The sequence below is a fragment of the Sciurus vulgaris genome (assembly GCF_902686455.1).
Source record: "Sciurus vulgaris genome assembly, chromosome: 12".
Lineage (NCBI taxonomy): Eukaryota > Metazoa > Chordata > Mammalia > Rodentia > Sciuridae > Sciurus > Sciurus vulgaris.
In genome coordinates, this window is record NC_136473.1 from 3,279,019 (window position 1) to 3,291,157 (window position 12,139).

Here is a 12,139-nt window from a genome sequence, read left to right on the forward strand (position 1 = left end):
TCCTACTCTCCTCCTTTTTTCCTTTCTCTGCAACCCACATTTCTTTTTTGTTTGTTGGTTCAGACTCAGGGCCTCAAACATGCTAGGCAAGTGCTCTATCACTAAGCTACATCCCCAGCCCCATAAGTTTGTGCTAATCCAAATTCTTTTTTTTTCCCTTTGTAACATTTTTGTGCCACAATACGATTAATATCTAGGTACAGAATTGTCTTTCCATTTGAATTTTTTACTTCATTTATTTATTTGCAGTGCTAGTGACTTACAAACTCAAGGCCTCATGCATTGCTAAGCAAGTTCTGTAGTGCTGAGATATAACTCCAGCCCCCATCTTTCCATATGGGAAAGAAAAAAAATCACATAGAGTAAGCTTTAGGAGGGAGCTTCTTAACCTGTTATACATCATTGATTGTAAAGAGCTGTTTGAGTACTTCCAGTACTAAATGGGTAATGCCCTTTTCTATCCCATCCACATCATCACCCCATTCCCCTTGAAGGCAATAAGTGCTTGAATGGAAAGAGAATAGACACCTTTAATCTCTGATTAAAGGAAATAAGTGTTGCCCTGACAGTGTAGCTGACCAGTAGTAAAGGCTTTACCATCAAGCACTGGTCAGCTCTTTTAGATCCCTAACCATGACCCAGCTATCTTTATAGTGTCATTTCCAGACCTGAGCCACTGGTGCATTCTGTGGCCCAAGAGGTATGGGGTAAAAGACCTTGATTCCTGTATTAGAAGTGTTGACATCCTGGGGCTGGGGATGTGGTGCAGGGGTAGGGTGCTTGCCTAGCATGTATGAGTCCCTGGATTTGAGCCCCAGCACCACCACCACCAAAAAAAAAAAAAGCAACAGAAGGGTTAATATCCCAAAATTGAAAGTTAATATTTCCCTTAGAAACTATTTGAGCCAGGCACAGTAGCTCACACCTATAAATCCCAGCAACTTGGTAGGGACTGAGGCAGGAAGAGCACAAATTCAAGAACATGATTATTTTTAAAAACATGCTGACAATATAGGCAAAAATAAAAGTATTAACCATTAAAGACTGGAGGTATAGCCCAGTTGTAAACGAAATGCCTAGCATGCATGAGGCCCTGAGTTGATCCCCAGCACCACAAAAAATGACAGAGCTGGGCAGGGTGATGCACACCAGTAGTACCAGCTTTTCTATGAGGCCCAGACAGGAATTTTGCAAGTTTGAGGCTAGCTTGGGTCTCTTAGTGAATCCTGTCTTAAAAAGAGAACTGGTTTTAATGCACGATACTGCCAAAACAAAGTATGTAAGTAGAAAGAATGCCTACATAATTTTTTTTGCCCTTGCCTAATTGACATAATTTTGGCCTGGTGCTAATTTTTTATGATTGTTTTGCCATTGACAGAAATACTTGGCATTGCATTGGGAACTTTTAACAAAAAATCATTTTATTAAATAAAACTCCATTCTTTTCACTTGATCTGTATCATGATCCAAGTTAAGAATTGGATTCTGCCATTTAGTAGAGTATTTGCCTGCTGTGGAGGCACACACCTGTAATCCCAGCTACTCAAATTTGAAGCCAGCCTGAGCAATTTAGCAAGACCTTGTCTCAAATAAAAAGGTGTGGGCATGGTGGCGCATATCTGTAATCCTAGCAACTCTGAAGGCTGAGGCAAGAAGATCACAAGTTCAAGACCAGCCTCAGCAACTTAGTAGAGACCCTGTCTCAAAATAAATAATAAAAAGAGCTGGGGATGTGGCTTAATAGTTAAGCACCCCTGGATTCAATCCCCAATGCCTAAAAATAGTAAATATAAAACAATATTTTCTAGTCTACAGCCCCAAAAATGAATTGATTTCATCTACTTGTCAAGTTCAAAAGAATGTAGAGGCCAGTTACATTGGCATTAAGCACTTTCTTAATTAAGCAAGATTTATTTTCATTGAGATAGGGTCTTACTATATGGCCAAGGCCAGAGTTCAACTCTACATCTTGGATCAGCCTCTGGATTAACTGGGATTACAAGACAATGTTCAGCTTCAGCAAGATTATAAACTCAGCTGCTCTTCTCTGTTCTGCTGTCAACCTCTTCCTACCTTACTTTCTTCTGTCCCTATCCTACACCCAATTATCATTCACTTAAGGGAGACTTTCAGATCACTTTCTTATTTTCTTTGGCTTAGTAACCTTCCACTTTGTACCTGCTATGTTGCTGAGTGCTTCCGGGGAATGTTTTCAGAACTGCTGTTGTAGCCATTGCAACTTATTGTATTGCAGCCCAGTGATCCTTTATTTTGCATCTAATCTTCCTTTCCCAGAGAAGATTCAGCTTTACCAATTGAATGTTCCCTGATTATTCTTTTTTGCTCTTATTCCATGAAATGTAATCTTTCATAATTTTCCTCCCTTCTACTTCAAGTCTGTCTCTTCAAACAGTCTGCCTTTAATCCCCCCAAAAAGTTTTACTCGCCCTAAGCCAGAGGAACTCCTGATTCCTTCACTTTCTATCTCTTGAGAGCCTTGTTCCATTCCATCTTATATCCTCCATTGGCTCTTTTTTAATACATTAGGAGGAGGAAAATATTTATGCAGTGTCTTTGAAGCACTAGATGTTTTATGTTTTCTTCAAGTGTTTGCTGAGCAGCACCAGGACCTTGAATCAAGCCAAAGCAGTGGCCTCTCCTGTACTCCCTGCCTCCTATGCTTCACGCACTCTTATGTGCTGTTAAAACTTTGGAAATGGGCTGGGGAGATAGCTCAGCTGGTAGAGTAACTTTGGAAAGCACTTGGTTATTATAACAAAAAGTTTTCTCCTTGTAAGGTCGTCCCTTTTCAGTCCTCCTCCTCCCGATTATGCCCCTGACATTCAGTGTTTGAAATACAGAAAAAGACTCAAAATAAGGAACTCTACAATAATGGGAATTCAGATACAATACACTTTTCACTTGGCTTCCTCAACCCCTACAACCCCACACTTGGCTAACTGCAGACTCACTCTGGTCATTTTAGTAATCTTGTAATTGAACATATTGGACATAACCTACAATGTTATGGCATTGTTTTGTACACTGGTTAAAATATTAAGTGCAATAAGCAATAATGTATAAATTTCAGTATGACCCATTAATTCAAGTTAATTATGCATAGTGTTTCATTCCATTGATTAATGGGCATTTTGTCACTGAGATAGCTTGGAAACATTTTGCCTTAACCATGCGCATTTCTTCCTTCTTTCTTTCTTGAGATGGGGTCTTGCTGTGTTGCTTAGACCAGCCTTGCTCCCCTGAACTCAGGCTCTTCCCACCTCACCTTTTGAGTGCTGGGACTGCAGGTACGTGCCACTGATCCTGCAGTTTGCACATTCTTTATAAAAGTGTTCTGTGCTTTAGGAGAATCGCAGTTTACTATTTTTGAAGTATATATTTATCACTGTACATAAAAAATATGTGAGATATTAGAGTTGCTATAATGAATAATAGAAGATACTTGGACTTCAGTGGTGAAGTAGTACTAATGGTAAACTGGTACAAGTGGTTTGGAAATCTTACCAAAACTTGATGAGTTCCTTAACAGTAATTGTAAAATGGGAATAGTAGAACATTTAAAAGAGTAAACATGTTACCAAGAGATTTAGCCTAATAAATACTCTTAATAGATGTCAGTACCTTATTTTATTTGTGGTACTGGGTATTGAACCCAAGGGCACTTACACTAAGCCACACCCCCAGCCCTTTTTAATTTTTTATTTTGAGACAGGGTCTTGCTAAGTTGCTTAGAGCTTCACTAAACTGCTAAGGCTGGCTTTGAACTCATGATCCTCCTGCCTTAGCTTCTCAAGTCGCTGAGATTATGGGCATATGCAACTATGTCCAGCAGATGTCAATTCTTTATAAGAAACATGGTTTTTTAATTTATTTGTTTGCTGTACAGGGGATTGAACTCAGTTGTGCTCTACCAGAGCTACATCCCCAGACTCACTCAGTTTCCAAGCCTGGCCTCAAACTTGTAATCGTACTGCCTCAGCCTCCTGAGTCACTGGAATTACAGATGTATGTCACAAACATTAGGTCAACTAACCATGAAGAACTCAACATAAAAAAACAATTAAGGAAGCTGAAGTTGAAGCAATTTTTCACAATCATGATGTCTTTATAACAGATAATAGTAAGAATGTAACTGAAGGAACTACTCCCTTCCACCCAGTAGGAAATCAGTGAGAGTGGTTTTTAGCTAAGTATTTAATAAACACCTTTCAAGTGAAGCTTAAATATGGCCTTCAGTTAAGGTAATGGACTTTCAAATGCACAAGACTGACTCAACTGGGGTCTTTTTTGTTATTCACAACACACCAGAGGCCATCAATAAGCTGCTGACTTTACTGAAAGGCAACTAGAGAACATTTCTTCAATATGGGTTGGTTGATTGATTGATTGATTTATTGGTACTGGGGACCAAACATAGGGGTGCTTAACCACTGAGCCATACCCCCAACTCTTTTTTATTTTGAGACACATTCTCACTAAGTTGCTAAGGGTCTTGGTAAGTTGCTGTCACTGACCTTGAATTTGCAATCTTCCTGCCTCAACCTCCAAAGCTGGGAATTACAGGCATGTGCCACTGCACCTAGCTCTGTATCGCATCTTTTAAAAGAAACAAGTTACAAATGTCTACTGTTGACCTGGGTCACTTTTATATCATTAATGAATACATGTAAAATAAATGAGACTTCAGCCCTGTAGCAAACAGTTGTTTAGTGACTTCTTCCACCTAATTCTGTTTTTTTGTTGTTGTTTTTACTGGAGATTTAATCCAGGAGCACTTTACCCTGAGCAATATCCCCAGCCCTTTTTTTTTTTTTTAATATTTTTTAGTTGTAGATGGACACAATACTTCAATTTACTTTGTTTATTTTTATGTGGGACTGAGGATCGAACCCAGTGCCTCACACACGCTAGGCAAGCACTCAACCACTGAGCCACAACCCCAGCCCTTGTGTTTTATTTTGAGACAGGGTCTCATTAAGTTGCTTAGGCCCTCAGACTAGCCTTGAACTTGTAATCCTCAGCCTCCTGACTTGCTGGCATGTGCCTTCATAATCTATCTTTACTCCCATGTGTTTCAATTTTTTTTGTTGTTGTTGTTGTTGTCCAGGGCTTGCACATAATAAGTACTCTGCTACTAGACTGCATCCCCAATTCTAAATTTCTTTTATCACAAATATTTCATCTTTTATCTTTTCCCCCAGGCTAGTTGATATGTAGGTTGTGAGATTTAAAGATAGACATGAGTGTTGAACTCTAGTAGTTGGGGTTCTTTACATTGTAAGCAACTAAAATTCAACTCTAAATTAATCATAAAAAGCATTAGCTGGAGCATGTAACTGGGAAATCCAGGGGTGAAAAGGGAAAAGGCGCCCAGACAAACCACTCTGGACGCGGGAACTCACACAAGTGATTTTATTAGGCAGACGAACAGTGTCTGCTCCGAAGTGAGAGAGCATGGCGGGGAGCTTCGCCCAAGAAGTTGAATTTCCCGGGCTAAGGATGATCAGATCAATTGCTGAGCACTTAAAATTCGCGGGCTACAGATTAGGCCAATGGCTGCCGAGCACAAGCTGACAGGTGAACCAATGGCTGGCTAGGATGGTAGACTCAAAAGCTGGGGGTGCTGTCCTGCCTCCTTGCCTTCCCCGCAGGCATGTCCTACACCCAACTGCCCAGGGGGGAGCCCCACAAGGTCGTAGGGTGCGCTGGTTGTAGGCATCCTGAGGCCCAAGGTGAGAGCCAGACGGCAGGGCAAACCCAGCGCCCACCTGCTGCCTGCAATGGCTAGGCAACACCTGGCAGGTTCACGCGGGCAAAGCACTGCGTTGGCAGTTGCAGACCTGTCGCACCACTGCGGACCTGCTCGCCGGGCAGCCTACTGAGAATTACAAGGGGGTTTCGACTTCAGTTATTGCTAAATCCTGGGACTTAAATCACTTATTCTCTCCTGTTTTCCCTCAGATCTACTTTTTTTTAAATGTTGGCCTCATTCTTTGTTGCTAAAGGTCAAACTCCTTCCCATGGTAAGAAAAAAGGTTACTGTCATCCATGGTCCTTATCAGCCAAGTACCATGACCTCGAAGGCAAAAGCTCCTGCTCTGACTTTAGCAGTGAAGTCTTAGGGAGGCCTTTGATTGGCTGGGCTTTGTTGCCATCTTTGTGATGCAACATGTGGATAAGGGAACAGTACTTAATGCTCTCCCTTGAAGTAGCTCCAAGCTCCTCTTTCAGTTTTGCCCACCTCTCTGGTTTAAGCCACCTTTATGTCCCTCTTCAGAAATGGGAACTTAACTCAGGGGTGCTCTACCATCAAACTACATTCTCAGCTCTTTTTTTTTTTTTTATTTTTCTTTTTATTTTTTATTGTAAACAAATGGGATACATGTTGTTTCTCTGTTTGTACATGGTCTCAGCTCTTTTTATACTTTATTTTCACTAAATTTCCCAGGCTGGCCTTGAACTTCCTCCCAAGTAAGTGGTATAGGAATGCACCGCTATGCCCAGCACATATCTCACACCATTAAGCATACATTTCTCCAGGATAGGAACACTGCATTTCTTTTTTCATTGCTAGATCGCCAGTGTCTAAAAATAGTCCAGTTCAAAGCTAGCACTCACTAAATATTTACTTAATGCATGAATGATGACACTCAAAATGGATTGCAGTGCAAATATTTTGAGTTAAAGCTTTTGTCCTACAATGTTTGAGGTATGATTTTTACAGCAAATGGGATAATTAACCCTATGAACCTATGCTGTAGAGAAATCAAGGGATATGGGGAAAGCTCCTTGGTGATATGAAGTCACTAATCACACTTTGCTTAGGTGATTTTGGAAGAACTGGAGGAAGGATAGCCAACATGTCAAGCAGGAAAGGATTAAAGTGAGAGAAATGAGGAAGAAGAGAAGTTTGTAGACTTTGTTTTGGGAAAAACTTTATTTCAGGGGAGCATATTTATTTTGTATCACTGGGGCTATAACTCAGGGCCTTGAGCATGCTAGGCAATCTACCACTGAGCTAAAACCTGCCTCTTTGGGGGAAAAATTTAGAGGACAACCATTTCAAGAAGGTAATGCAGTTGAGATAACAGTGCCCAGGATTGACATAAAGAGAGAAGACTGACAGCAAAGAGGTGTCATCTTTTCACTCTAAGCAAAACTGGGTAAATATCACAATTAATGAAGAAAGTATTTTACAAAGAAAGATTCATGTTTTATATTTCTATGGATCATCTGAATTTAATGGATGTGGTTAATTTTTCAAAAACTGGTTATTCTCAGGCAAAAATGACTTTAAAACTTCTGGGGTTGTCGTCTCAGATACTTAGGAGGAAGATCACAAGTTTGAGGCCAGCCTCCAATCCCGAGACCCTATCTCAAAAAATACAATCTACAGATAGAGCGTTAAAGATATAAAAATAAATGTGGAATGTTTTCTAAAATCCTCTTAAAATTTTTAAGTTTTATACCTGTCTTGGAAAAGTACGATAATGATCCACATGGCTCAGAGGAGTCTCCAAACAAGAATGGGATGGTGCATTCTTTCTGATAGGATTCCAAACAGCAGTTTCTGAAAGTTTTAGGACCAAAGTTTCGACGTCTATGTCCTTTCATTAACCAACAGAAGGAGGTTCGCAACGGGAATCTGCTCAACTTTAGCGTTCAGCACGCATGTTACCTCCCTGAAGTGCTATTTATTGCCCCTTTGGTTGGGTTAGTGAAGCCCTCTACCTATTGCTTTTGCCGTGCAGGTGATCCGCGGCCTTGCGCCTGACAGGTGAGCTCTCTAACAGCTTGTTTAAGCCCCGCTGCCACGTGCTCGGATCACTTGTCACACCCAGGGCTGGGCGCCTTCTGAGTACCGTTTCTCGGTCCTCACAACACTGCGCTGCATCACCGCTGGCTCTGGAGTGAACCGTGCGCGTTCTGGGCAAACGCTCTACCACGAGCCATGTCCCCAGCCCTATCGCTAACTTTTCACAGCCGAGAACGGCGATGGTGGCGGCTTTTCCGATTTTGTTTTCTGCACTTGCACTCATTTTCATCCCGCCCGCTGTCCTAGCTAGCTGACTTCTCTTTGCCGTCGGGGGCGCCGGCGCGGTACGCTGTGACTTCGCACCGCCTACGCGGTAGACGGCCTGCCAACGTCACGCGCAATCTCTCTCAGGGATGGAGGCTTCCCTGAAGCCGGAGCATGCGCGTTCACTGGGACGCGCTGTCCGGTAGGTTTAGGCGCCGGGATCGCCTGGCCAGCAGCCGGCGGCTTCGGTGCTGCGGTTCCATCTGGGCACGCCGGTGCGTGCCCTGCCAGCTCCCTGGGCCGCCGCTCACTCCGTGGGGCCGGACTTCCTGTCTCCCCGACGCACTTCCGCCCCGGCCGGAAGCTCCGCTGCCAGCCGCGCTCCGGGGGCCGCCGCCCCGACCAGCAGCTGCCGCGGTCAGGTGAGCCGCGGGCGTGGGGCGCGGAGGCCGGGTTGGGGGCTCGCCCTGCCGCCCCTTGCCCTTCCCTTTCCTGGACTTCCCCGGTCGTCAAGGCGACCTGGGCTCTGAGCTGCCCGCCGGGGCGCGGTCGTCGCTCGTGAGGAGGTGGAGCCGCGCGGGTCACCGCCCGCGGCTCGGCGCCCGGAGCTCAGCGTCGGCGCGCGGAAGCCGGAGCCCGCCCTCCGCGGTGCGCTCGGCGCCGGCCGGGGCCGCCCGGGGTCGCGGTCCCACCGCGCGGGCCTGACGGCGGCTGGCGGAGGCCGAGAGCGCGGCGTCGGCCGCCGCCCGGTGTTCGCTTCGGGCCCCTCGCGTCTGTTTGTCGGACGTGAGATGCGCCGCTGATGAACAGCGCCGCCGGCGCCTGCCTCTGGCTGGAGGCTCACGTTGAGCTTATCCGGCTCTGCCGACCATTTGTTCGGGTCGGAACCTGGGAGTCGGCCTGACCCGCTCCTCTCGGGTGAGCGTCGGCAGCTCCGGTCGCCCGGCCTGGGCGCGCGGAACCGCGCTCGCTTGTTGGAGTTCTCCCTCACCTGGTCCACGACACCTAGCTAGTCTCTGCTGTTTCCTCCTTCAGTTGTCAGCATCACAGTGTCTGGAGTGAGCCTTCCGAAAAAACAAGAAATCAAGCGCTCTACCTCTTTACTCAGTAAAGTCGTGTTTGGAAACCTGGCCCTGCTTCCTGCCGGGTCTCCTCTCCGCTGACCCGTTGACTGCTCTGTGGCCGGCCTCCCCAAGCGCTTCCCCAGGATGTCCGCACTGTTGCCTCTGCCTGCCCTGATCGCCCGTGGCTCATTCCCTCACGTCTCCTCTCCAGTTTTTAGAATACTGCCTTCTGCGGGAGGCCTTCGTTCTTGACATTGTGCTTGCCCTAGTGCTTATCGTCACATGACCGTGATTTGTTCTTTATTCTTTATCACGTGTTTCTCCCCACCAGGTTAGAAACTTCATGGGGGAAGGGCTTTTTGATTCGTTTTTTGGTACTGGAATTGAAAACAGAGGGGCTCTTTACCACTGAGCTACATCCCCAGCTCTTTTGTTATTTTGAGCCAGGGCTTGCTAAATTGCTGAGACTGACCTCAGTCTTGGAATCCTGCTGTGTCAACCTTTTGAGTCCTTGCCATTACAGGCATGCGCCTCCACACCCAACAGGTCTTCTGCCTTTAAAGAATGACAGTTACAGTCTGGGCCCAGTAACCCACCCACATAATCCCTGCGAGTTGGTAAACTGAGGCAGGAGGATCACAAATCCAAGGCCAGTCTGGGAAATTAGAAAGCCCGTTCTCAAAATAACAATCACAAAGATAATAAAATTTCAACTGATATTGTATAATTGAGAGAAAATGAAAGCAATTTTGTAAAACACTATAGTTTTAACTTTTTGCCTTGTCGATTATGGTACTCAATCCATGAATTCCTCTCATGTTCTCCAGTTTTCCCAATTCTTAGTCTGATGAAACTTGTAGACTCCTCCATAGACTGTTTAATTACAGAAAATAAAATACATAGGATTTCAGAGGTAACCAGTCACATGAAATAGTTATCAAAATACTTTGAAACAGTAATGTAATGTGTGTTTCTTTATTAACACATTAAAGGGCAAGATCTAGGTGGCAGGTCTTTTTTGTTTGTTTTACGGTAGTGGAAATGGATCCCAAGTAGGTGTGCTCTATCACTGGGCCATGCCCCCAGATCCAGTAGGTCTAAGAAATATTTCAGTTTTGAAACAGTGATGGATGTAAACTATATTTTGAGAAATCTACAACAATGCAATATCAAAATATTTGTGATTTCTAAAACTAGAATCACAGATGCTGCTAATTCAACTGCGTATGTGTTTTTCTGTCTATGTGTAAGGAAAGTGCAAATTTTTAGTTAAAAGTTAGTGAAAATTTTCAGTTAGAAAGTTTTTTTTTTTTAATTTTTTTTTTTTTGAGTCAATAATGTTAAAGTAAAGTAGTACATGCCTGAAATCCTAGCCGCTCAGGAGACTGAGGCAGGAGGATTGCAAGTTTAAAAATTTTTAAAGGCTAGGCATGTGGCTTAGTGGTTAAGAGCCCCTGGGTTCAATTCCTGGTACCAAAAAAAGTCAATTTTTTTTCTTTTCTATTTTCACAGTATTGGGGCTAGAACCCAGGGCTGTGCACATGACAGGCAACTTGCTGTACCACTGAGGTACAACCTCAGCTCTTCTTTATTTTTTAAAATTATGAGGCAGGTTTTACTGAGTTACGCAGACTGGCCTACAACTTGAAATCTTCCTGCCTTAGCCTTCTCAGCAACTGGGATTACAGGTGTGGGCCACAGTGTTCACATAGTGATTTACTGCATTGCACTTGATCAAGTTCACTTTAGTCCCTTTAAAGACTGAGGCAAGATTTCTTTTCACTGTAGCCTTTTTTCATTTGTTTTTCTTTTTTTAGTGTGTTTTACTGTGAATTGAGTTCAGGGCCTTACACATACTGGTCAGTTGCCCTATCTCTGAGCTGTATCCACAACTCTTTTTTATTTTTATTTGGGATAGGGTCTTGCTAAGTTGCTCCAGTTAGCCTGGAACTTGGGATCCTCCTGGCTCAGCTTCCTGAGTTGCTAAGATAACAGGTGTGTGGCACTGAGTCCTGTCCATTTCCTTTTAAAGAAAAATTATCTAACAGGTTAGAGTCACTCTAAAATTAAATGGGCTATCTTTATTAGTTAGCCTGGCCACCATAGCCTTTTTTTTTTTTTTTAATAGTTATAAGTGGACACAATATCTTTATTTTTTGGTTGTTTGATTATGTGGTGCTGAGGATGGAACCCAGTATTTCACACATGCTAGGCTGGTACTCTACTGCTGAGCCACAATCCCATCCCTCTCTCCCTAGTTTTGAGGATAACAGTGTATGGTCTCTGAATCCACTGATGCCAGATTTAAAGTTGATCTTCTAGTTTGACTTTCTGGAGATCGTGACTTCCCCACTGAGATACATTCCCTCCCTTCCTTTTCTTCATAATAATATTCACATCTTGACCCATCTCCTCTTTTGCTTCTCAGATTATAATCAGAATTCTGAAGTACTGGCTGACGCCTATAATGCCAATGATTCTGGAGGCTGAGAGAGGAGGATTACAAGTTTGAGGCCAGCTTCAACTAATTAGTGAGGCCCTCTGCAACTTAGTGAGACTTTGTCTCAAATTTTTAAAAAAGCTGACTGAGGAGATAGCTCAGTTGGTAGAGTGGCTGGGTTCAATTCCTAGCACCAAAAAAAAAAAAAAAAAAATTAAAAAAAGCATTGGGAATGTAACTCAGTAGCTCAGCAGTAAAGTATCCCCCAGTACAAAAAAATGTGTGTGTGTGTGTGTGTGTGTGTGTGTGTGTGTGTACTAAAATTTAATAGAAGGGAAAAAATTACTTGCAAAACTGTTGGAATCAGTTGGTATGAAAAATAAAAAGTGCGATAGGATTGGGGATAGCAGTTAAGTGGTAGAACACTTGCCTAGCATGTGCAAGATCCTGGATAGCTCCCCACCCACCTCCCAAAAAAAGAAGAAAGAAAAATGGTATAACCAAAGTAGTGGAGGAAATACCCAGAAGGTTACAGGAAAGGATATTGTGTCCAAAACAGTCTCTCAACTTAGGGTCTCAGGTGTCTAGTCCAGG

At 43.7% G+C, this 12,139-nt stretch overlaps 1 protein-coding gene across 3 annotated transcripts in view; it reads left to right on the top strand.

The window, feature by feature from the left end:
* Positions 1-8,206: 8,206 nt before the first annotated feature.
* TBCE (tubulin folding cofactor E) overlaps positions 8,207-12,139 on the top strand; it is a 51,845-nt gene continuing 47,912 nt past the window's right edge. For all 3 annotated transcript variants that reach the window (XM_079106853.1, XM_079106854.1, XM_079106855.1), the window contains exon 1: positions 8,207-8,463. In XM_079106853.1, coding sequence (XP_078962979.1) covers positions 8,216-8,463 — 248 coding nt within the window. In that variant the 5' untranslated portion in view covers positions 8,207-8,215. The remainder of the gene's footprint in view (positions 8,464-12,139) is intronic.